Below are 24,014 nucleotides of genomic sequence, written 5' to 3' on the forward strand. Positions count from 1 at the left end.
ACTTCCATTTCATTTCAAATTTTAAATTTTCAGTTCTCTTTAAATTTCACACAACTGCTCTTGCAGAGAGCTTGAATTTCCTATTCTTCCGTTAGGTGATTACATTATTTAATTATTTAAAAACATGAAACAGTTTGAGGAGCAATCTCTATGGAAGCTATCACTAAAACGGTCTCGTATTGTTTAGCTACATCAGCCAAATGCCTTCTGAAGTAGCATCCTGTGAACCGTTTTGGTGACCTCTGTAAATGATCGTTTCAAGCAATGTTTAAAACTACCTAACACATTGAATGCCTCATTTTTTTGAAAAGAAACTTAAGACACTTTAAAAATATCCAGTACAACAGACAGTTGCTACTTCACTTTCTTGACAAAAAGTTCCTTATAACCATTTCGGTTGTTTGTTTTATCTCTAGGAAGATTACAGGAAATGAATATGTATTATATGAACTTACACAGAACGAAACTTCAAAGAAATTCATTAGACTGCCCTTCTCCACGACAGCAGTTGTCTAGGATACCTATTCCAACTCAAAATGCAATGCACATATCTTCAGATTACCTTGTATTAATATTTCGGTTTCACTTATGTGTCTTGGTGATATTCTCAGGTGATCTGTTTGAAACTATATGCTCTTGATGCAAAAGATGCATCTTACCTATCTTTAAAAATCACCATGTTTAGTTAAAATGCAATACAAATATTTTTCAAAAAAAAGAAATAAAATGATGACATTTCTCTAAGAAATATATTAGCCTAATGAATTTTTAAAATTCATCTGCTTAATCTAAAACACATCCCATGTACTCATATATTTGTCTTCCTATGTAATGAAAAAGATCCATCTTTTACTTAAGTGATCTGCACCCAGTGCTTGAAGAACCTGCAGGCATCAAGATGAAGAGTCTGGGAGAGCTGCCAAGATTTCCCAGATTAACAGAAACTCAGTTACAGCCTTGTGCAAGATGAGAGACTAGAAATATTCCTTGTTACAGCATTGTAGGTAGATTGGTCAAACACAACAAAAACTAGTAGGGTATGAAAAATAAACCATGAACCTCATAAAAGCACAAAGGACTTGTAGATTGTACAAGTAAGGTAAGCAATGAATACGCAAGAAAACTCACCCATGGAAAGCTGCAATTAAATACCAGCTTGGTGGTAATTTGGTACTGCTGATAGCTTTGGAACGTATTTAGAAGACTAGGTTATTTCTTTTTCCTTTTCCCTCATTCTTCCTCAAAATGCCTTGAGTGCCATTACAGATCGATTTGTACACAGCCATGTGAGCAGAATGCTCAGCAGCGCAGAGCTGTGCCAATGAGTAGTTGCACTAAAATTAGCTTTAATGCCAATAAGGGAGCAGCTTTATTACTTAAAGCTTTTAAGCGTGATGTAACAAGTAACATACAAAACAAGTCGTTTCCTTCTAATATACATTTCATCACTTTATATAAAGCATCTACACTCCAGAATATTCCTTACAGCGCTATTTCTAGACAGCTTTGCATTAATCTCAGGTTTTTAAAAAAGATGAAATAGGCATATTCAGCAAGTGAAATGTTATGAACACGGAAAAAGAATGATGTTGTTGCATGCCAGACATATTTACAACAGATTTATCTTTTCAGCCACTGCTGATATATCACCTTCTCTAAGCTTGTATTTTTCTAACGGATCAAGGAAAAGTCATTGCTCAATTTAGTGTCACGCAAAGGCTGTACAGGCTAGATATAGCACACCGTCTTGAACAGCATTTGAAAGAAATCTTTCAGCAAAACAGCTGACAGAATAAATCACTCTCCTTTAAACAGTGGCTCCACTACAGGCAGGGGTTGAGAGGGGGAGACTGAGGTTAAATAACTAAATGTTGCTAAGAGGACAAATTAAAAATGTTGCAATACGCTTTTAATTCTGGACCAACAGGCAAGAAAAGCAGGTTGATTTATCTTTCTGCGTCGAACCCATAGGAAAAAGTTAAATTCCACGCAAAATATTTCAAACAGTCCTTTTTCTCCTCCACACAACAAATTTTCTAATACTTATGTCGTAACCTGGGCAACAAAACAATGCCTGGAATATGAGACTAAATAAATGCAGATAACACTTAACTACTGAAACGTGCCATCACTGCAGGCACTGGACTCCCCAAAATCCACCAAGGGGCTGAGATGGACAGAAAAATGAGAAAGGATGTTTTTACCACCCTCCTGCTAAAGGTCGCTTTTCCCTTGCCGTACACACGCTTTATACGGGATTTCGGCATGTGGCATTGTTAGCTGCCGGACCTGGCCGAGGAGGAGGCTCCTCATCGCTCACTTGACAGGTCTGCTCCCCGCAAACCAGCAGCTTCAGCATGACAACGCACGGGCGCACACGGCTGCGTTGCTAATTTCTCAAGTCCCTTCTGTCGAGCTGTTCGTTGGCAGGCATTCCTAGGGTTTCTTCTGGGCAGCTATTACCTGTTCCGACAATTTTATCAAATCGAAGACACATACTCGCAAGGAGTTAGACTGAAACCAAGCTAATATCCGCCAGTGACTTACAGAACTTGAATCCTCATCTTCAACAGCAGAAGCACAATATAAAACATTAGGTTGTTGAAGTCTAAGAGGTAAAAGCTACGGGGGGCCATCAAAGTTTGAGGCACTCATACGGTACCATCTTTCACTCAGGCAGCAAAAAGACCCTCACTGCTATTAGTGCAGTTCACCAAGTGTATGTCTGTGATGCTCTTCTGTCATCAACATTTCAGGATACTGATGCGATCTTTGAAAAACAACTCTGTCAAACATACCACACCCGAAAACTAGCAATTGAAATGATTTATTTGTGAGCTAACTATCAGAAATATTTTCCATGTTGTCCAGCCCCTCTGTTTTATATTTCCTTTTTCCTCCAGTTTTTCCTCCCGTGGCGCATTATTGGCATATTCACAGCTTCCTCCTGCTTTGGGCAATAACATTCCAATTATAACATCAGATATACTACACAAAGAAAAAATGGAATAGGAATGTTACCTGCTTTCAGGTTTGCCGCTGTTATCTGAATGACCTGGGACGAGTCCAATTCCCCATGCCTCAGCTACCTCCTACGTATAACAAGTATGTCACTACTACAACCCACTTCATGAAAGTAGTATTGAAACTTGAGAAATTAAGATGCATAAACACTTTAAGAACTACTTTATGGTCATGTTTAGAAAACTGTTGGCCATATTCAAGTGGCCCCAAAGTCACATTTCTGTGCCTGTCAAATGAGAGCACTTGGTGCTTCTTAAGCATGCGGGAGGTTACACCTACACTGGAGGACGGTGCAGTGCAAGCGGGGCAGAAGTGGAGGGCAAAACAGCTGTTGCTGAGAACCCAGCACCCACATTATGTGGACTCAAAAGGTTTCACTTTGGTCTAGCTCTTAGCCCGAACACCAAGACAGGACTGGAGCACATCTTCCAGCTCAGACACCGAGACGGGACTGGAGCACATCCTCCAGCTTAGCTCCACTGCCCAGGAAGCTAGATCCAAGCCTACTCTGAGATGCAGTTCGATGAGCGTTAAGAAGGGATGATGGGGAAACTTGTTTCAAGAGTGCTCTCCTGCTCCAAATGAAAACTTCCAAGCAGACGCACTCTCAGAGGACCGAGATAACGTGGCAAGTGGAGAGCAAGACAGACCAAGCCAACAGCAAACGCTTATGGGGACAATTGTGGAATTGGGGGCATCCGAAAGTGGTCAGTATATAGTATTACAGAAGAAAATAAAATCCTCACTATAAAGATTTCAGAATAGATTTTATAGCTTTTTAAATGTAAATAAATCCCTGGCTTCAGCATACTACAGTGACTAAGTATAGCAAAACATTATTTCACTCAAAGGTCTGTTGGAAAAACATGACCCAAGACATTCAAATCTCTAAATGCTTTGAAAACTTCAGCTGTATACCATAAGAAAAAAACATCTCACAGGTACCAATATGTTTCATTTTAATTGGGTGTATTCAGATAAGAGTGTTTACACGAAGATTTTAATCATTTAACTGATTCCTAAAAGGTAATCATGAATTTGAAACATTTTTCCTACTTTTATCTAAAGCACTGTTTTGCTAAATTTGTGCTTTAGTATACAATATCATTTCTCTTCCTCTACTTAAGGAGCAGAAGGATTTAACTTTCATCAAGACCAAGAGGCTGGGATACTTCAGAGAGTCATATGCAAAAAACAGTATTTTTTTAATTTTCAGGTTCCCTCATGGTATTCAAAGAATACGACACTAACTGGTTGCAATGCAGTCAGTACGAAATAATAAAATCAGTAAGTCCATGCCATACAGCTGTCTTTTAAAATGGTTCTCTCTCCTCCTTTTCCCCTGTCTTTTCCTTGTATCAAACTGTTGTCCCTCTTCATATGCTGGATTTCTAAATTTATTACAGAAGGGGTATCTTCTTGTTTTTCCTGACAGTCCCCTGCACGGTACCATAATCAAAGGAAAACATGGTAGCTGGTACTGTTAAGTTCTTATGGGACAAATGACCACGACGCTGAAGCTGATACTTTGATATTAACACTCTCAGTAAATCAGTTACAATAACTGAATTACTTCCCCTGGAAAAACTGATTAAAAGAAATACATCACACTCCTACTCTTCTACTAAGAGCAGCTTTCATACAAAACAGAAAAAGGGAATAAACTGGCATGGAAAAAAGAATGCATTAAACTAATTCCTGCTTGTAGATAATGAACATCCATTTTCTGACTCTCCTGGATTTCATAATGGCAGCCAATAGCACCTCTGTTCACCTGGTGTGACACCCATCTAGGTCTCGTTGACGTGACAGACAATTTAATATTTCAGAGAAAATGCAAAATTAAACCAATAGTTGTATACAAAATTGCACATCAGGAGGTAATCTGTACTGCAGAACATTTTGCGTGCGATTTTGCTGCAGAAGGAAATCTGTAAGAGAGAGAAGGCACATTCGAATTTTAAGGGCAACAGCTACAAGAAAGCACAGCTGTGGCCACCTGCATATAAAGCCTACTCACCTTGAAAATGTTTCTAAAATTAAAACTGCACAAACCACTCGGAAATGCAGAGCACATCTGCCGAGGAACGGGCCCTATAAAAGACTGGCTGCATGACTATTGCATATCAGGGACGACAGGCTCAAAAAAGAAAACATACAGAGTTTTCATGTTTTATATATTGCACCTTTTTATACATTATTTGCTATGGCTAATTGAAAATCCATTAATGTTGCTTACCATTGTATATAAAAGACATTTCGCACCGAAAAGGACAGAACAGTAGAAGATGAAGGCAGCACTCCCTAGATTTAGGCTTTGACTGCACTAATTTCTCTTTGGCATGGTATTTTTCTAGTAACCTTTTTTTCAGACAGGCTCACATGGCAACAGGATCTTAACATCTTTTGTTTTACCACTTCCCCCAGCCAAGGAAAGACCCAGGTGGCCAGCGATTTTCAACCTTAGGCACTTTTTCTGTGCACTTACACAATGGTCTTATTAAAGACAAGGCTTTTAACTTCTGCAGCATTTTCACTATTTCTGACTATAACAGGCTATTCAATGCACAATTAGTGATGGAAAAACACTGCTTGAAGTTTCAGGAAAAGCGGAAATTTATCTAAGAGCTCACATCTGCCGAAGGGGAGAGATTGGGAGAGAACAGGTTCAAAAGGAGGAGGCAGCAACACATACTCTGCAGTGAGAACTTGCCTTTTGGGCTGTAAGAGCCATCAGATTTTCCCAGCAGCACATGAAACCGTTGCCTGACACAAAGAACGGTTTAAGTGAGGTGCCCAAGGCAACATGAACTGCTGTGGGTGCAGCACGCCCCACTCCTACCGGGTAGGTAGGCTGGTGGTCTTCTGATCCTACAGTAAGGCATTTCAAGGAGTGAAACCTGGAGATAATTATTCGCTTCTTCGTAGTACCATAAAACTTTCTTCTGGCTTAGCATCCTGAATCAACTAACTGCTGGGGCAGACAAGGAAGGGAAGCGGATGGGAAAACATGTGCATGGGGGAAAGCAAGACCAGGTGCACCACACCATCAAAGTGCTCCTCAAGGTGAACATGGTTAGCAGTGCCCAGCGAGCCCCATTGCCTTCGGTCACCTCCAAGGAGGTAGAGGAGCGAGAGCAGGACCCTGACACAACTTTCTGAATCAACTTTATCTCAAGTAGACTTAGACAAATACCATCCCCCACCCCAAGAAACAGCAAAAAACCCTGAAAAACAAAAACCCACCCTCATTATCTTCAAAAATGAAATGGAGATACTTACAAATATATCTTTATATTGACTTTTTTTTTTGCCTAGAGCAGATAAGACAAATATTTGCTGCTTTTTTTTTAATTGCCTTAAACTAATTTACCTTACCACTGGGAATGTGAACGGTTATTTACTCTTCACCCAATGCATACTTGCAAAAAAATGTATACAAGTAAATTCCTAACTCATGCCAACTGATTGTGATTTTTAAGCATTGATTTGGTTCTATATTCTAATGTAAAATGGACACCGAATAAATTGTAAACATATAAACACACTGACAAACATGTTTTCTGATAATGAGCCTATTTTTCAAAGGAAGTCATAAAATCCAATCGGATAAAGAACACTCCTCCCATATCCATTTCATTATAAAGCGCTTTGGTGTAGAGGAAACAATTTGATTTTTTCCTGTCATATAAAACAGCCATTAAAAAGGCGTGACAGCCCTTATTGACGCACTCCGCGCAGCGGTGAGTCCATGGAGGAAGGCAGCCTCTCCTCTAGTCCTACCACAAATCCTGCCGTTTAGATCAGATACCGCTGTTTCAGGAGAGGATGTAGAGAAAAAACGCACCCAATGCATTTCGATCACAAGGCTCGGGCTACAAAAAAGAAGGAAAAAAGCCAAACATATCCCTACCTGTCCCCCAAGGAGTTTAATGCTAAATACTTCTAAACAGATTTTGTTATTGGGAGAAAATTCAAACCATAACTACATATTGCAAAATGGAGGAATAAAGCATCTTAAAATTCCATAATGGTTATTTCTTTAAAATGATTTAAGGTTTTGCAACAACCATGCCTTGAGAAAAAGAGGTAAAAACACTAAACAAAATGCCCATATAGAGCCCTAGGCCATGCAGACACATTAAAAAGCACAAAAAAAGCCTATGCAGGTTGTCTTCTTAATGTAAACATTCATAAATTGAATTCTTATGCAGAATCAAAATCTTTCCAGAACAGCAGGGTCTGCGACAACATATCATAATTTGACCACTGTATCTCATAATAGGAAAATAATGATTTTATTTCAAGAGCAAACGTGCCTCATTTGAGCAAAGCTTCTTTACGGAATAGCTACTAATAAAAATACTGTATATTTTTGGAAAGAGATGATTTTTACAGTATGTGGATCCGTTTACATATCTGAAGCATTAGGTAAGATGGTTCCCTCAGTCGAAAGCTTCACTGGGACTCTGCAGGAACTCATCTGGTCAGCTTGAGCAGACCACCTCACCATGCCTTCATTTCCAGTCTCACCTTTTGTGGGTTTTTGCAGCGTTTTCCAGTTTTCCTTCACCATTGGCATACCCAACCTAACAGGGCCATGGTTGCTGTCAATTCTGTAAACACTACAAATAATTAACAATATCCATTGCAACAAGCCAGGTTTAGGACTGAAATTGTTGCTTTGCTGGCAGAAGAGCACCAGTATACTGGTACCATGACTGCCCCACCGTATTCAATTATTTAAGGATGCATTTCCAAAGAAATAATAGAGGATAACTGCTCCCTTGCTCTCTTTCTCAATAATAGCACAAATGGAAATAAATGAACCCAATTTAGAGGTGTGGTTACTAATCCACCAGGTGAAATTCCTGCTACTGTCAATGGTCTTTCTTCTAGTTAACTTTGACAACCCTTTATTTTAGACCAAAACATTCTTTTTAAAGGACCGTAATGCTCCTCAAAGCTTCCTCCGGATAAACGCTCATCTTCCCCTCCCGCCCCGTTCTGGAGAACTCCAGGCACTACCCTGCGTCTGATGGGCATCCGCGCAGAGGCGGCTCCGGCCCACACGGGCTTCGCCGGAGGAACGGCCGGCACAGGTTGCTCTGGGAAAGAACTCAGAAGTGAAATGCAATTCCCCGCAGTCCTGGATCTGCAGATACTTTAAACAGCTTAGACAGCACCTCTGGCCAGCAGGAGTTTCAACACGTGAGACCCCACGGCTGCTCCTATGGCACAATTCTACCTGCTTCTGCAGCAATCCTACTCTACGTGGCATTGGATTTGCAGATTCGTTCTGCATGGATTTCTACGTTAAAGACTGTACGTACCTGCTTACTCACCACGACAGGTCACCTTAGACACGCAGCTTTCACAGAAACGAGATGAGGTATCAGGATGTTCAGGTATTTGTATAACCGACACAAAAGCCAATCTTATGAACTATTAGTTAAGACTTTTTACTTTGTTTTTAAAGAGCAGGGCAATATTCTTTTGCTTCTTCTCTTTTCTAAATCTAATAGAAATGGTAATACCCACTGCTGAGACACAGCAGCTCTGTGTGACTCAAGGCTAAGACTAAGCAGACCTAGGCAAGACTTTGCTCTTTCTCCTTGTTTTCCTTTAGCATCTTTGGTACTAGCGTGCTCAAAGGAAAAGCAGGCAGAATCCACTTGGCTTTTAAAGAATTTGGCTTCAAAAACATTTGATTCCCCCTATTTTTGGGGGGGTGGGTTGACAATCATCATCTCAAGAAAATATCACATAAGTCTGTTTTTAAGGCAGTGGCAACAGTGACAATTTTCAGTTCGTGTCAATACTGAGATTAGGCAAATCGAAGGCACCATTAAAAATGAAAATTGGATTTATTTGTTAGTGCACTGATTTTCATGTGACATAAAACCTATAGACATATTGAGGATGCCTTGTCAACACTGCTGGAAAAATACTTAACAGGAGTATAACAGCCTTAGATTCAGTTGTTTAAATCCCATTACGTATGCAACCAAACTGTAAATCAATCCTTCCTTTTTTCTTTTTCTCCAAATGGCATTCAGCTGTCTCTGATATTACTGTATAATTTAGCAACTCTGAAATATAAGGAATCAATTAAGACCATATCCACACGTCTATTCCCCTCTGGTGCGAGACTGAACAAATCTGATATTTTCCCTTGCACCATGAGGCTAGGATCAATTACAAATTAAGGCCACTTCTGTCAATATTCACATCCCTGTTTGTGAATAATATTGGCAAAGGAAATGCCGCCAGTAGTCACATTAGATATCAAGCTAAAACCGACCCTGTTGTTACACTCTTCATCTTAAAAAAGGAGAAAGAAAAAAAAAAGACACAATGAATATGTCGTATACCTATAGTGGATGTTTTTCACCATGCTTATTTTTAATTTCAGCTGGTAACTACAAACAATATATAGGAAGAGACACAATCAACAGCTTCTATTAGCTTTCCTGGCTGCAAAACCCCCTTCAGTTATTACACTTGGAAGCGTAACCGGGCTTTCAAGGTAACACTGGAAGAATGATATGAACCAGGGACTCAGCGCACGCGACGCTCTTTGGCCGGCATCAGCCCCTGCCCGGCCAGCGACGCACACGCGCCCTGCAGTGGACACGCTCTTATCGTTGCATGTCTGCTGCGGTGCAATAAAATAGAACGGGTAAAGGGTAGTGAACACTTATGAACATCTGTTCAGTGTTTTTTCAAGATACGGTGAAGCTTTTTACTACCACAGGTTCCTTCTCTGCCTCCACTTAATATTCTTTATGCATTATTCCTCTTTATAGTATGACGTTTGTACCATTTCTTTCAACACGAGTCCCTATCAACCGTTAATTGCCCTGATGAAAACCAAAATTAAACAGGCGACACAGTAACTGTTTCAAAGTATAACTGCAGAAGTAGCAGCCACCATAACCTAAGTTTCTGCTGAGCAGACCTCAGTTTAAAGTCATGGCGCACGCAATCTGATGTGAATACCTTCACAGGTTTCAAATTCCTTTGCCAAATTAACTGTAAATACAGTCATAAAACAAGGCATAAAACTAATAAGCACAATCAAAGCATCCTATAAATTTTGTTATACCTTCTGAAATTCACTGCACATGGACAAACATTAATCTATTACTAATTTAATCTCAATTAGAGCAATTCACTTAAAGCACAGGCCAACTTTAAGCATGAATAGTCCACTGAATGCAGAATATGAAAACTATTTGGGTCACAATTTCATGAAGTTAAAATTTAGGAAGTCTGAGATAGTTTAACATAGTTTAATCAGTTAGACTTCTCAACACGACTCTACCTAAGTCGTGTTGTTAAACAGGGAGGAAATAAATCTCAAACCAGAACTAAATCAAAAAATTCAATTAACAATGAATTAAAACAGCTTTCTTGCAATTTTTATCATACAGGCAGTCATTGAGAAGTATAATACTGTTTTTCACAGAGCAAGACTGAGTAATGTAAATTAAAATCAAAATTAAAATGAAAAAAAGTCTTTCAACATCAAAGAAGAGAACATACTGTTATGTTTATAGAAAATTAGCAACAAAGTGTATACAACTAGCAACAAAATCTTTCTCGGAGTTTGGCTTTGGTTTTACAAAACACTGTTTAAAGTCAGTTCGAGATTTCAGATGCTGTTTATGTTCCTAAAACACAACTTTCAAAATGAGACATACAAGCTGTTCATCTATAATTCAGATGAAGTCATTTGGATATTTTAAGACAGTGATTGAGACAGCAAGTTTGGAAAAGCTTTCACCTACTTACAACACAAGCACGGTCATTATTTTTAAAAACTTCATTATGCAATCAGCATTGAGGTCATATTTGTTACAGTCATTGCTTTGAGCGTTTTCACAGAATTGCAGTGTCTACAATATCCCAGAACTCTTGCATTTAAAAAGAAAATGGGTATTTATGGATGTGAATATTTTCATAGACGTGAATATGTTGTGTACACAGAAAAACAGAGAGCCGAGGTGCAAGTGCAATGGTGTACGAGGAAATGACTTGGATTTCAAAACACAGTAACTGTCCCTACACATTCACGCTGCTTTAAATGACACAGAAGTTATTTAACTCGAAATATCCCAGTCCAAAACTTGTGGTATTATTTTCTAAATTGCAAATCCGTTTTTGCCATCAACTCTGACAAATTGCTGTAGGTATGTTCAACTGAATTTGCAACGCAAGAGTTTGAATACGGCAGCTGGCTGTTTAGATTAAACAAAGCCTTAAATGTGCTGAGCAAAAAATACTCAAGCGTATGCTGATACATGATGGATAAAAGTGGACAAAGATTTCTGGATGGGAGAGGAAATTTCCCTGCTGCTGTCGTCTCTGAAGAGCCTCATCGTCGGGGATTTTCCGTTTTTGGCTCTTCCCCCATAAGGGACCAGATGGGAACTCTCAAGTCTCGTCCGGATTTTGATCCTAGCAGCGGCACGTGCACTTTGCACGGAGCAGCTGCTGGCTGCTCCCCCGAGACCCATGATCCGTTTCTTTGGAGTACTTTTTCCTCGTGACAGAAACTGTGAATTTTTGGCTACAAGGGTTTTACAGCCTTACTCTTCAGTTTCAATCTACAAATCATTTCTTCTGTGGTGGACACTGCTGGACTTCTGAAAGCCACCCTTGCAAACCGCAGGGACCTCTTCTGATTTTCCTTGCTTTATGATACAAAAAATTGCACGAGACAAAACATGAAGACCCTTCTGTCCGTGGGAAGTAGAGCAGTCTTCAGCAAGTATGCCCAACAGAGTCCTCCTCTCTGATTCAACCCAATTTTTTCATCTCGCTCTGACATTTCAGCCACAATACCCTGCACATTTTTCAAGCACCTCTGTAGTCTTGGACGACTCCATAGAATTGCACGGAGTGAGAAAATATTAACTGCATTACCCTGACAACAACACTAAATTTGTTATTGATTCACAGTATGCGATTGTAGATAAAATACTTCAAAAAATTACTTCTCCGAGAAGTGAGAGATGCTGAGCAGAAATTACATTTGATGTGTGTACAATCATCCAGAATTGTTCCTGAGTTAACATGCGAGTTGTCTGCCCTTGGCTTGAACCAGACCAAGGTGGTAGAAGACAAATTTATGTAGTGGAACATTTTACATAAGAAAATATCCAAAAGTGCATACTGAGCTTTTCAAATCAGAGCACAAGCCTGTTAATGCCAAGTCTAGTTCTTCTTTCACTAGCAGCCAAGATTTGTCAAAAAGAAATAATATTTTCCTTCTGTAACAAAATAATAGAACTTACAGACTGGGAAAAGCAAATTCCTATATCTTGACTTAAAAAGGGCTTTTGACATTGCTTCACATGACACTTTCATAAGCAAGCAAACACGTTCCAGTCAAAACTACTACAAAAGTGGATGCTTAACTGGCTGGAAAACGACACTCAGAGCAGTTATCATCGCCTCCTTATCAAAAAGAAAGGTGATACTGAACCAGGATGCACAGGACTGTATGCTGAGCTCCACTGTATTCAATATACTCTTTAACAACCCAGATGAGGGAGTAGAGAAAACGCTCATAATCTTTCTAAGAACGCCAAGCCAGGAGGGCTGCGAGCACACCAAAGGACAGGGTCAGAATTTCAAAGTACGTTGTCAAAGTGGAGAAACAGCCTGGTAAAAAAACCTTGAGATCCAGAATAGGGACAAATGCAAGGTTCTCCACCCTACACTTAGGCAAGAAGAAATGACTGTACAAATAAGAAACGGAGAGGAAACATCCTAACAAACTTCAAATACACAAAAAGGAGCAAAGGACTTCACTCCTCTGTTCACCTTGGAGAGGAGGGACAAAAAGCAATGAGTGTAGAGCTGAAGCAAGGGAGATTAAAGCTAGAAATTTTTTAAAAGACTGTATTTATAAGCAAAACGGAACACTGGAAGAGACTACCCGAGGGATATGCCGGGGAGTTATTTTGTCTGTTTTTTATTGCACAAGTAATGCAGACATTTATCGAGAATGTCTGAGGTAGAGTGGATTTTGCATGGGCTAGAGGACAACTTGAATTCCCTTTCACTTCTGTTTTCCTTGATTATACACAGTAATTCAGTTCTCAGTAGATCCCGAGAAGCCTGCCCCAAAATCTCAGGCTTTTTTCTCCATGATGATTTATTCCTATCACCAGTCAAACTTCCAGAGAGCAGCGGTGTTTCTTGGAGCTCAATTCCACACGGCGACACTTCTGACCACTGCTACGTTCTACAATAATAAAGACTGTTTTCCTTAGTGTTAAATATGATGTAATTAAATAAAATGTTTCTCTCTCTAGATCAGAAGCTTTGCCGCTCGAAGCACTGACAGACATATTTCTGTAAGCTTTTTCTGTCTTAAATACATTGAAATCCTTTCAGCAATAAACAAAAAACTGCATCTTCAGCAATGCACTGGCAGCTTTTTAATGTGAGTAGTAAACTAGTCAGATCTGCTGTTTCATATTCCTGGGAACAGCTGGGGAAGAGGCAACCTATTGGGTTAGCCTGCCTACTTACCTCCTTCTCCTGTACCTGAAATGTCCTTGTTTGCAGATTCTCTGAAAATTCAGAGACTGTTAATAAATAACATTCTGAATAGTAATATCGATGTATCATGGTTAGAGACTAAGTGCTCCATCCATGTAAGGGTTCGTCCTTCATAGAGAAGTTAAATCCAAGGTTTGACTAACAAGAAATTGGAAATCCAACTATAGGTGGAAATTTTCCTTGACTGGCATCAAACTATGGGAGCCGAAATAGCATGTAAGATAGGAGCTTTCCATTGAAATCTCCGAGTCTGTGGCAGCCTGAAACAACCTCACCAAACAAATGATACTGTAACAGAGGTACTGCAAATGCTCCAAACAGCAAAGAGTGAGAGGACACACTTTCTAAAGTGCAGTCTAACACACTTCAGTCAGTCTCCAGTATCACTACAAAGTCATGAACTGAACTGAAATCAGCTATATCCCACTGTATGTGTCTCCTTAGCCTTCGTCTCACGCTGTGAAAGCCAAAAATACAACTTGCAGTATAAAAATGCCATATTTTTGGCACAGTTCTAGCCGAAACATGCTGACTCTGGAAAACTTTCCAAAACTCCTGCACACTTCACTTCATTGTCATGAGACCTGACACAGCTCACTGCTGAACTCAGCACTGAAGCAGCAATGTAAGATGAAATTATTCATGCAGCAATGGTGCCCAGACTCAACTGACTGCAGAGAGAGCACAAATTTTAGGTCAATAAATGATGTCTTTAAAACTCTCTCAGAATTAGATTCACATAAGGCAATTCAGTGGAGGAGTTAATATCACACAGTGTAATGTATAGTTATACTTTAATCAAATTTGGTTTGCAATGTCAGACTGTGTATCCTATATCAGGTATTTATAATTCTCATAAGGTGATCAGCAGGTGAATATATATTTCAAATTGTCATAATTTGACTTAAGATTGTAAACTTCAAAGAGGTAAATAAGGTCCATTCACACCTCTCAGACTGACGTTTTTTCTGAATCATAAAATAATACTAGTTGGAAGGCATCTCTGGAGGTCAACTATTCCACCTGCTCGCACAAAGCAGGGCCAGCTTTGCTCAAGGCCTTGTCCTGGTGTGTCTCAAATATCTCCAAGAACAGAGGCATTTTACAATCTCCCTGGGCAACCTGCTTTAACTGTTAACTACCCTCCCTGTGAAATTGTTTCCTCGAATCTAGTTGGAACTTCCGTTTTTGCAACTTTTGCTCATTTCATGTCATCCTTTCAAGGTGCACCTCTGAGAGGAGGCTGGTTCCATCTACTCCCATTAGCTTGTGGAGCAGTAAGATGCCCTCTTAGGCTTCCATTCTTAAGGCTGAGCAAACTCTGTCCTCCCAATGCCTCAGCACATCTCGGTACATCATGTGCTCCAGCCCCTTAGTCATCTTGGTGGCTCTCCACTGGGGCTCCAGTATGTAAATGTCTTTCTTGCATGACAAGTTTAAAACTGGACAGGATCATCCTGATGTGGTCTCACAAGTGCCAAGTAGAGGGAAATAATCACTTCCCTGGACCTGCTGGCTACACCAGCAAGTCCTTTTCTGCAAAGCTGCCTTCTAGTCAGTCAGCACCCAGCCTGTGGTATTGCACGGAGACATTCTGGCCCCGATGCAGGACTATGCGTTTGTCTGTGCTGAGCTCTCAGTTCCTGTCACCCACTTCTCCAGCCTGTTGGGCTCCCTCTGAATAGCAGCTCTATCTTCCAGTGTATCGACCGCTCCTCCCAATTTGGTATCATCTCCAGACTTGGAGGTGAGGACACACTCTGACCCATCACCCGGGTCACTGATGAAGACCTGAAGCCCCATCAGTCCCAGTAGCAAGCCCTGAGTAACGCCACTCATAGCTGGCTGCTGCTGAGTCTTCACCCATTCACCACTACGCCAGAAGCCTGATGGACCGGCCAGCTTTGCACAAGCTGCGCAGTCCACCCACCCAGTCCATATGTCCCCAGTTTAGCTGCAGGGAGACTTTGGGAGACTGTGTCAAAGGCCTTGCTAAAGGCAAAGGAAGCAACCTCCACTCCTCTCCTCTGCACCACAGGGCCAGTCACTTCATCTGAGGCGACTGCAGAGCTGCTCTGGCACAATTTGCCCTTGGTAAAGCCATGCTGGGTTTTCCCCATCAGCACCTTCTCCCTCCTGTCCCTGGGCATGGCTTTCAGGAGGATTTGCTCCATAAGCTTCCTGGAGATGGAGGCGAGGCTGACCAGTGTGTAGCTCCCTGGATCCTGCCCTTGTGATTTTGAAGAGGGGTGTGATGTTTGCTGCATCGCAGTCCTCAGGAACCTCCCCCTAAAAGCCATGAACGTTGGAAGCCGATAGAGGTCTCACAGTGACGTCAGCCAGCTTCCTCAGTACCGTCAGATACTTCTCACCCAGCCCTATGGGTTTGTGTATGTTATATTTGCTTAACTAGCCCCTAATTTCATTTTCTTCTATGGGGCATGCTTCACTCTTTCAACTCTGTCAGCAGGTTTAGGGGTCTGGTAGACCTGAACAGAGACCTTACCAGTAAAAAACAAGGCAAAGAAGGCACTGAGTCCTTTGGCCTTTTCTGTGTCATTCCTCACTAGGTTTCTTGCCCTACTGCACCCATGTGCTTATAGAAGCCCTTCCTAGACCTTCTTGGTTCCAACTCCAGCTGAGCTTTTGCCTTCCTAGGTCCATCCCTGTGCCCCCAGGCAACGTCCCCCACTTTTCTGCCTCTGCTTCCAACTTCTCCATACTTTTTGCGTTTGAGCTCTGTTAGGTGCTCCTTGTTTATCCATGCTGGCCTCCTTCCATACATGCTCAACTTTCCGCACACTGGAATGGATTCTTGTACTTCGAGGAGGCTGATCTTTGGGATCAAACAGTTCTCCTGCTGCCCATCACAGTCTCACATAACAAGCCAAAATCTCCTCTCCTGAAGTCCAAGGGTGTAATTCTGCTATTTGTCTTCTCACTTCTCTTAGGAGCCTAAATTCAAGCATCTCATGATCACTGCTGCCAAGGCTGCCTTGACCTTTATATCTCTGACCGGTTCTTTTTTGTTCATGAACAGCAGCTCCAGTACAGCACCTCCACTAGTCGGCTCATTATTGTTTGCCACACCACAAGCTGCCCTTCCAGCACATACCAGACGGTTAAAAAACAACCCATGAGCGCGAGGGCCTGCAATCTTGAGGTTTCCCCCAGTTGCTTAAAAAATGGTTCATCTCCTCCTTCCCTTTGATTAGGTGGTTTGTAGCAGATGCACCACAATGCCATCTTTCCATCCTCTGATCATTACACATAAACTCTGGGCTGGCTTGTCACCCACCCCAAGGTAAAGCTGCATGCATTTGAGCCGCTCTTTTGCGGACAGCACAACTCTCTTCCTTGCTTCCCTGCCCTGTCCTTCCTAAAGAGCCTGCCTCCAACCTTTGGAGCGCTCTCATCATGCGAGCTATCCCAACACACCTCCATAATCTCAACAGCCTCACAGCTCTGCAACAACACACAGACTTCTAATTCCTCCTGCTCATTTCCCATGCTGCACACTGCTCTTGGCAATATTAATTCACATGCAGGATATCCTTTCTTAGATATAAACTATTTTTCTTGACAATTTAAAGAAATGGATAGGTCCACTACAAAAATCTTGACGTAGCACATTATTGGATGCCAGCAGCATTTCATGCACTCACTTCAAGATCTCACCCCATACAGCTCACGAGGATGGCACAAAACACTACCTTTTGCAGCAGGTGAGTACAAAATTCACTCAGTAAACTACATTTACTTAAGAATTTTAAAGGTGACACGGCGCGTCTCGAATGATGTTTTGAAAGTGTTCTCTGAACAACATGGCATATTTGTTTACAGTGTATGATTTTTCTGTACAGCGCACTCAGTAATCGCTCCTTTTTTTGCTGCCTGAATACTTGTCAAATGCCTATCACATAGGGGTGACAGGGAACCATCTGCCTTCCTCCCCCAAAGGCACCTCCTTTTACTTATTGCCACCTGTTCTTTTTCAGTCCCCAAATGGCAATTCGAAGCAATGCCAGATACACTGAAAAAGGCCAGGTTACAGGTCCTGGCTGAATTTTTCAGTCTTGTCACTACCACTTAACCTCCACCAAGAAAAGCCAAATGTATATATTGCTGAGGTTTTCACGGACACAGGTTCACACAAAATAATGCTGTAAAAATGATGACAGGGAATAGCTTTGCTAGAATTAGTGAGCATATTATTGTATCTGATCCATATGTTGTAAAATTGAGAAGGTCAAGCGCTGACCAATCGGGATATAATAGTAAGTAAAAAAGAAAAAGCTGTTTTTGTGTAGAAGGGGTTGGATTTCGAGGTTCCTGAGACTGTCATTCCCAAGTACTTAGACTTGGGAAAGACTAACAAAGACTAAGTTTCTTCCTTCTCATTGTGATAAGCAGGAGACCCCCATGGTGGCATTCGAAGGAAATAAGAAAAGACAGTTTATCTGCTGAGTCAGTGAGGCCAAGACAGGAGCATCAAGATCGCCAAAGGCTGGCAGAGGGCAAGCGAAGAGGAAGGTGATAATTCAGCTCCTTCCCTTTCTTTAGGTAGTTATTTAAATTCTCCCTAAAAGGCTGACCTACCCTCCACTGCAATTCCCAAGGTACTCAGCATCAAGGGGAAAGACAGTATTTCAGAAATAGGGACAAGACTTCGAATCTTAAAATATTTTAAAAGCACAAAAAATACTTTTTAACTCTCTTGCAGAATGCTGCACCCAAAGTGCAAGGGATATTGGTACAAGAGTATTTACTCAGATCATTTACCTGAGTCAGTCCTACTCCATCTCCTCCCCCTTCAACCTTCTCAATTACAAACAGCTGTCCTAAAATCTCTTCTCTCCGTGACACAATTTTCTGTTACATATTGCAGAAAATGCAAAAGTTGGGGACTTGTACAGCCAACCCGTTTCCTAGTGCAGTCTTTTCTAAAGGCTTAAGCCATCAGAGCAACTGAAAATAAAATAGCCACCCCAATAAGCCTTCAAATTACTCTAGCTCTTTTAGCCAGTCAATTCTTTGCTTTATTATATCGTCCACAAATAACTTCCACAAACATTGCAAGCCTTCCAAAAATCATCGCAAATACACGAAAGACCAATGCAAAACAAACTTGTGTCTGATCAGTAATTATATTAAACTTATTCTTAATATATGAGAGTCTGCACGTGCATGTGTGAGTGTCACTACCCACCACAACACATACCCACTCACATGCACGCACAGCTTCCCTGCACGGTGAAACTCTCGTTGGGCAGAGGACAAGGTGGAACACCAAAATATTGCTTCCTGTAGAGTTAGAAATTAATGTCCAAGTATAGAAAGATTTTTGTTGCAACAGATTATCACTTATTTACTTTATGCCTATCAGATAAAAATTATGCTACCATTAAGATTGAAGAAAATACAGATGTGATATTTTATTTTCAAACCACTTGGAAAACTTAACAGCACACTCCCATCAAGCTGTGTATGAAACAGCAAAGTTCTAGGCAGCAAAAACCAACACACGGAAAGATTTCCATACGACAAGTTTAGAATCAGACAAGTTAATGTATGGAAGAGGCGACTAAGATCCCATCAAAAATGCAAACTGCAAATGAAAAAACACTGTTATTGGTTTATTCCACCAATTTAACCTTTCTCAGCATATCTCCCTCAAAGTCTGAGTGACCCAGCCTTTCCCAGCTATTCAAACTCATCTTTTAGGGCAGTCAACCATCCCCTTGCTTGTTGTCAATCATACCATATGCAGTGCTGTATTCTCTTTATAGATGCCCATCACAATAATCTTGGACCATTTCTTCAACTCTAGCCCATAAAGAATGGATGTGACCTGCCTATCTGAGGAACTCCTTAAGGCTTCTACTTTCTCATTTAAATTTAATTTATTAAAAATCAATTCAACATTATAACCAAAAGGCCTAACTGGAAAGAGTCTGTAAACAGTCAGATGCTTTCCAATCCCATTTTAGAATGAGAAAACGGAGAACAGAAAGGGAAGGAACACACTTTTGATTTGGAAGACGTACTTCAATCAATTCATAATCAACATTTTCCCCTGAAATTTATTATTTTCCTAATTGGCAAGGTAGATACTTCTCATTATCAGGTGTCAAGAGACAATTTAAGACAAATAAAGCTTTCTGAATTAATGACTGAAGAGTTCAGAGTGGTTTTTGCTCAGCTTAGTATTTTTAATTTCATATCTAGATACCTGTCATGAGAGAATACTGTATATGATACTTTCACACAGCTTCCCTCTTCACCGTTTATTTATTGTGCTATCGTATTAAAATAAGATATCAAATATTGGCATTTTCTTTGAGTGTATATATTATACCACTTTTTATAAATCAGGACTGAGTAAGGCACAGCACATTCATGCCTCTTGCACTACTTGTTATGCCACTACTTAATAACAAGAAAATAAAGTGTACTTCCAGTGAGGTACCATGTAATCATTTCTACCATTGAAAAAGAACAACAACTTATATATATCAATGTTACACAGGGAGCGTATTGTTAAAAACACTGCAGGCCATGTAACAGAACGATATGATTTGATGGGTGTAATTTTACACCCGATACGAGACTCCACCAACACTGCATCCATAATCCTCTGGCAGCATGCAAAAGAAAAAGGACAGCATTATAAGGCAAAGTCCCTTAGCACAACAGGACAGGTTGCCAGTGCAGAACAGGAAGGAGAAACCACCAGGCAAACGACAGGGGACGGAAAGGAAAAGAGTGAGACCACAGGAACCAAAATACTAACAATAATTTATAAACCACTACTGGGAATGGGGTGAAAGTACAAACTTGGGCAGGGCATGGCTTCAAAACTCAAGTACACTAATTATTCAATACTTTTCAAAAGTGGAAAATATGGAATAATGCTTCTGTGTAAAAGATTTGGAAACTACTCAGGTGATTTATGCATACAGCAGAAATAAAATTACTTTTCATAATTTTTTCTGGCAACACGATGACAGTAGGCCAGTGCTGGATCCAGCTGCCTAAGACTAGTCCGAGGTTGAAATCCCATGGCTTCATAGCATTAAAGCTACTGAATCCAGTAGAGGGCACCTTTCATTCCAGAAATAATGGTGTAAAGTACATGCATCTCTTCAGCCAGCAATGAACATACCCATATCCAAAGCAGAATTCAGAAGAAGTTAAAAGTGCACAACTACTCTACAAAACAATTGGAAAAAAAATGGAAATATATCTCTTTATGGCACACTCGTAAAGAGTTTGTTGTCTGTACCTTGAACACCAAAACCAGGTCTAGCTGCTTTGTATCTGCTAAAATGTCAAGTGTGAATTTACGTCATGCATCCAGTCATATGTGACAGTGTTTCTCCTAAAATCCTGCCATACAAAAGTTTTGCTATACACAGGCAAACACATAAGAAATTCCAATTCTGAAACATTACTGAAAAAAGACAGGCAACACAAAAGTCAAAAAAAGTAGGAATTAATATTTTCTTGTCTGGCTCTTTCCCTCTCCTTACTACAGGTTTTCTTCCTTGTGCTCTCAGAAATTATTTTCAAGAGCCTTGTGACTTCTAAGAGCAAAACAAGCTGATGCCTTAAGCAATGACATTTTTACTACCTTTTTTCTGGAACAAAGTAGTTCTTTAACGTAACAACAATTATTCTGTTCTAATATCCAAATATGTGATGCAGGACGCTGCATGTTTCAGTAACAAGAAGGTGAGCGATGTTAGTGATTCCACAGACTAGAGTTTGATAACAAATATTTGTCTCCGACTGTGACTCTAACTCAAGAAAAAATTTCTTGCATCTGCAGTTTGCAGAAGCGATAGAGCTTACTACTTTTTTCAACTGATAGCAGAAAAAAGCTTCTGACACTGTAACAATTTGGTATGAAATAGTTCATTCGTACGGGGCTCCGTAAGTACTCGTTTTTCAGTTTTGTAATCACGGTGATCGTTTCAGCTCAGCTGTCCCACCATTTTTTAAAATCTTGGTATGCAGTAAAGTTTCAGATCTTTGGCTCTGGTTTATTACTGCACTAAATATTTCCAAAATATTTTCCAAAATACAAGGTGAATCCTGCAGAACTCATTAATTTCTCCTAAGTAACTATAAATGTACAGTGAGAAGATGACACCGAGCCACTCATATGCTTTAAGAAAAACCATCCCAGTCTAGCTGAGTTATAGATGCAACACATCAGGTGCAAAAGGTCTCTCGAAATTGTTCTCCCCATCTTTTGGCACTATACTGTCAATGTTTATCTTACCAAGGTCAAGTATTATCAGCTGGGCTCCAGCCTGTGCGTTTCCAACATCATTTTCTGCAATGCACTGATAGAATCCCTCATCTGATTTCACCAGACCCAACACTTGCAGATTATGTTCTCTCTGAGGAATAAAGGACAAATGCAACACTTAAAAAAAAAAAAAACATGGGCTGCAATTGCAAAAACAATGCTGTTATTATGGCACATTACTACGACAGGAGAAAATTCGGAATAGCAAGACACAAAAGCGTACTTGGAGTCCCTGTCAGATATCATCTCTTTTTACACCAAATCCTCAAATCGTGCTGTATCAAAAATGAGCACAAGTTCTTACTAATAGACTATCATTTTTAGCATCACATATCACTGGCAAGTCATAACATTCACACAGCCATTTTGATGATATTTTAAGCACTGAAAATAACCGAGTAACTCACTGTTCAATCCTGCAGCCTCACGTGTACCCAATTACACCATCAATAAGTTCTAAACTACGTCTCAGTAATGACTTTCACTGCATCTAAAGGTTCACAGTAGCAGCAGTAGCATGCCAAAATTCATGATCCACAACTCCATGACATTTGAATTTAAATCCGTGTTTGAAATTGTAATTTTCATCCATCACAGATGATGGGAGAAAACACGCACAATCAGAATTAATGGCGAACTCACAAGTTCAAGCAACAAATTGCCTTTCGCCATTGAGTGTGTGTCCCCCTCTCTCTCCTGGAATATCTAAGTAGAAAGAAATAGTCACACAATATAAGCAACAAGCCTTGGCGTTTCAATACAATGACTCAATTATAGAGCACTAAAGGATTCAAGAAACCATTTAATCCTTCCAGGCCCCAAACTGTAAAACCAGGAAGCTGGTCCCATAGAAGCGCCGAGCTTCTATGCATATGCCTAAGAGGATTAAGCCACAGGTCAAGAGCTTACAAAGTGCAAAACCGACAGCGTACTTACAACAATTTTGAAGTAGTCACTCGGGATCACCATGTCTCCATTCTTGACCCATTTCACAGTCGGAGTCGGTTTTCCTGTCACCTCGCACTCAAACACAATGTCCATAGATTCATGTGCGTATATATTCACGGGCCGCTTCAGAAATTCAGGAGGAACTTGAAACAGAAGAAAGAGAAAACAGAGTGTTAGCACGCCCAAAACACGCCAGCTGTGCTTGTGCTCAGCAATCCAGTAAGACCCAACGCACGGAAAACGGCTTCAGGGGCCGCAGCACAACCAGTAGCATCGTTGGCAGAAATCTGCAGACCGGGGTGGAAAAAGCGCGCACCCAGCTCACTTGGGCTCCTTTGAAAGTCCTAACGGTACATTTTAATGGACAAGAACAACCAAGCCAAACAGAAGACACAGTTGTTCAAGCTTCTTTTACATCCTACTGGGGGAAGGGAAAAAACAAACCCCAAAAACCCAGCACGACCAACCAGTGCTGATATATGCAGCTCTGCGTTGCTTCAAAATTACTTTGGGGCCAGTTAAAGAGCCAGCCGTTTTAATTTGAAATGACATCTTGGGAATACATGAAAAAAGAGGTGTAAAAAGTGTAAAGATACATGTGCCATTTGGAAAGAAACCGTCCCGTGGCGGGCGAGCATGTTGCATTCGCTTCTCTGACCCAGGCACGGTGCTGCACCGCAGCGGGACGAGAGCGCGCAGCGCACACGACCCGTGCATCGGGGATCGCTCGCAATCCTGCGCTACCTCACCGTCCACCCGAATAAATCATCTAGTGCTCCACTGTGCAACAGTTTTATGTGCATTCCACAAAAAAAAAAGAAAAAAAAAAAGAAAAAAAAAGAAAAGAAGAATCGTGTTACACGAGGTTATACAAAAGCGTTCGCCATCTCTTTCAGCAAAGTTTGCTCCTTTATAAAACGGGAATATTGTAATTTAGATTTGCAATGGAAAACAGGCTATGATGAAAATGGCTAACTAAATATTTTTCAATAATCTGCACTTTACGGCCAGCTGGAGCTCCATAAAACAAAGAACTGTGGCTACGCAGTCAGCCTACATTATACAAAAGAGTTTATCAGCAGCAGCAACAATTTATTTAAACAGGCAAAATTCTGCAGTTGATACAACAGAGGTTTTTCAGAGAGCG

General features: G+C 40.6%; 1 protein-coding gene across 5 annotated transcripts in view; it reads right to left on the reverse strand.

Annotated features, from left to right (window-relative positions):
- NEO1 (neogenin 1) overlaps positions 1–24,014 on the reverse strand; it is a 215,473-nt gene that overhangs the window by 56,828 nt on the left and 134,631 nt on the right. For all 5 annotated transcript variants that reach the window (XM_067305448.1, XM_067305447.1, XM_067305450.1 and 2 more), the window contains exons 6-7: positions 22,856–23,010; positions 21,890–22,010 (exon numbers count right to left, since the gene is read on the reverse strand). In XM_067305448.1, the coding sequence (XP_067161549.1) occupies positions 21,890–22,010; positions 22,856–23,010 (276 nt within the window). The remainder of the gene's footprint in view (positions 1–21,889; positions 22,011–22,855; positions 23,011–24,014) is intronic.

This window comes from Apteryx mantelli, chromosome 15 (assembly GCF_036417845.1).
Source record: "Apteryx mantelli isolate bAptMan1 chromosome 15, bAptMan1.hap1, whole genome shotgun sequence".
Lineage (NCBI taxonomy): Eukaryota > Metazoa > Chordata > Aves > Apterygiformes > Apterygidae > Apteryx > Apteryx mantelli.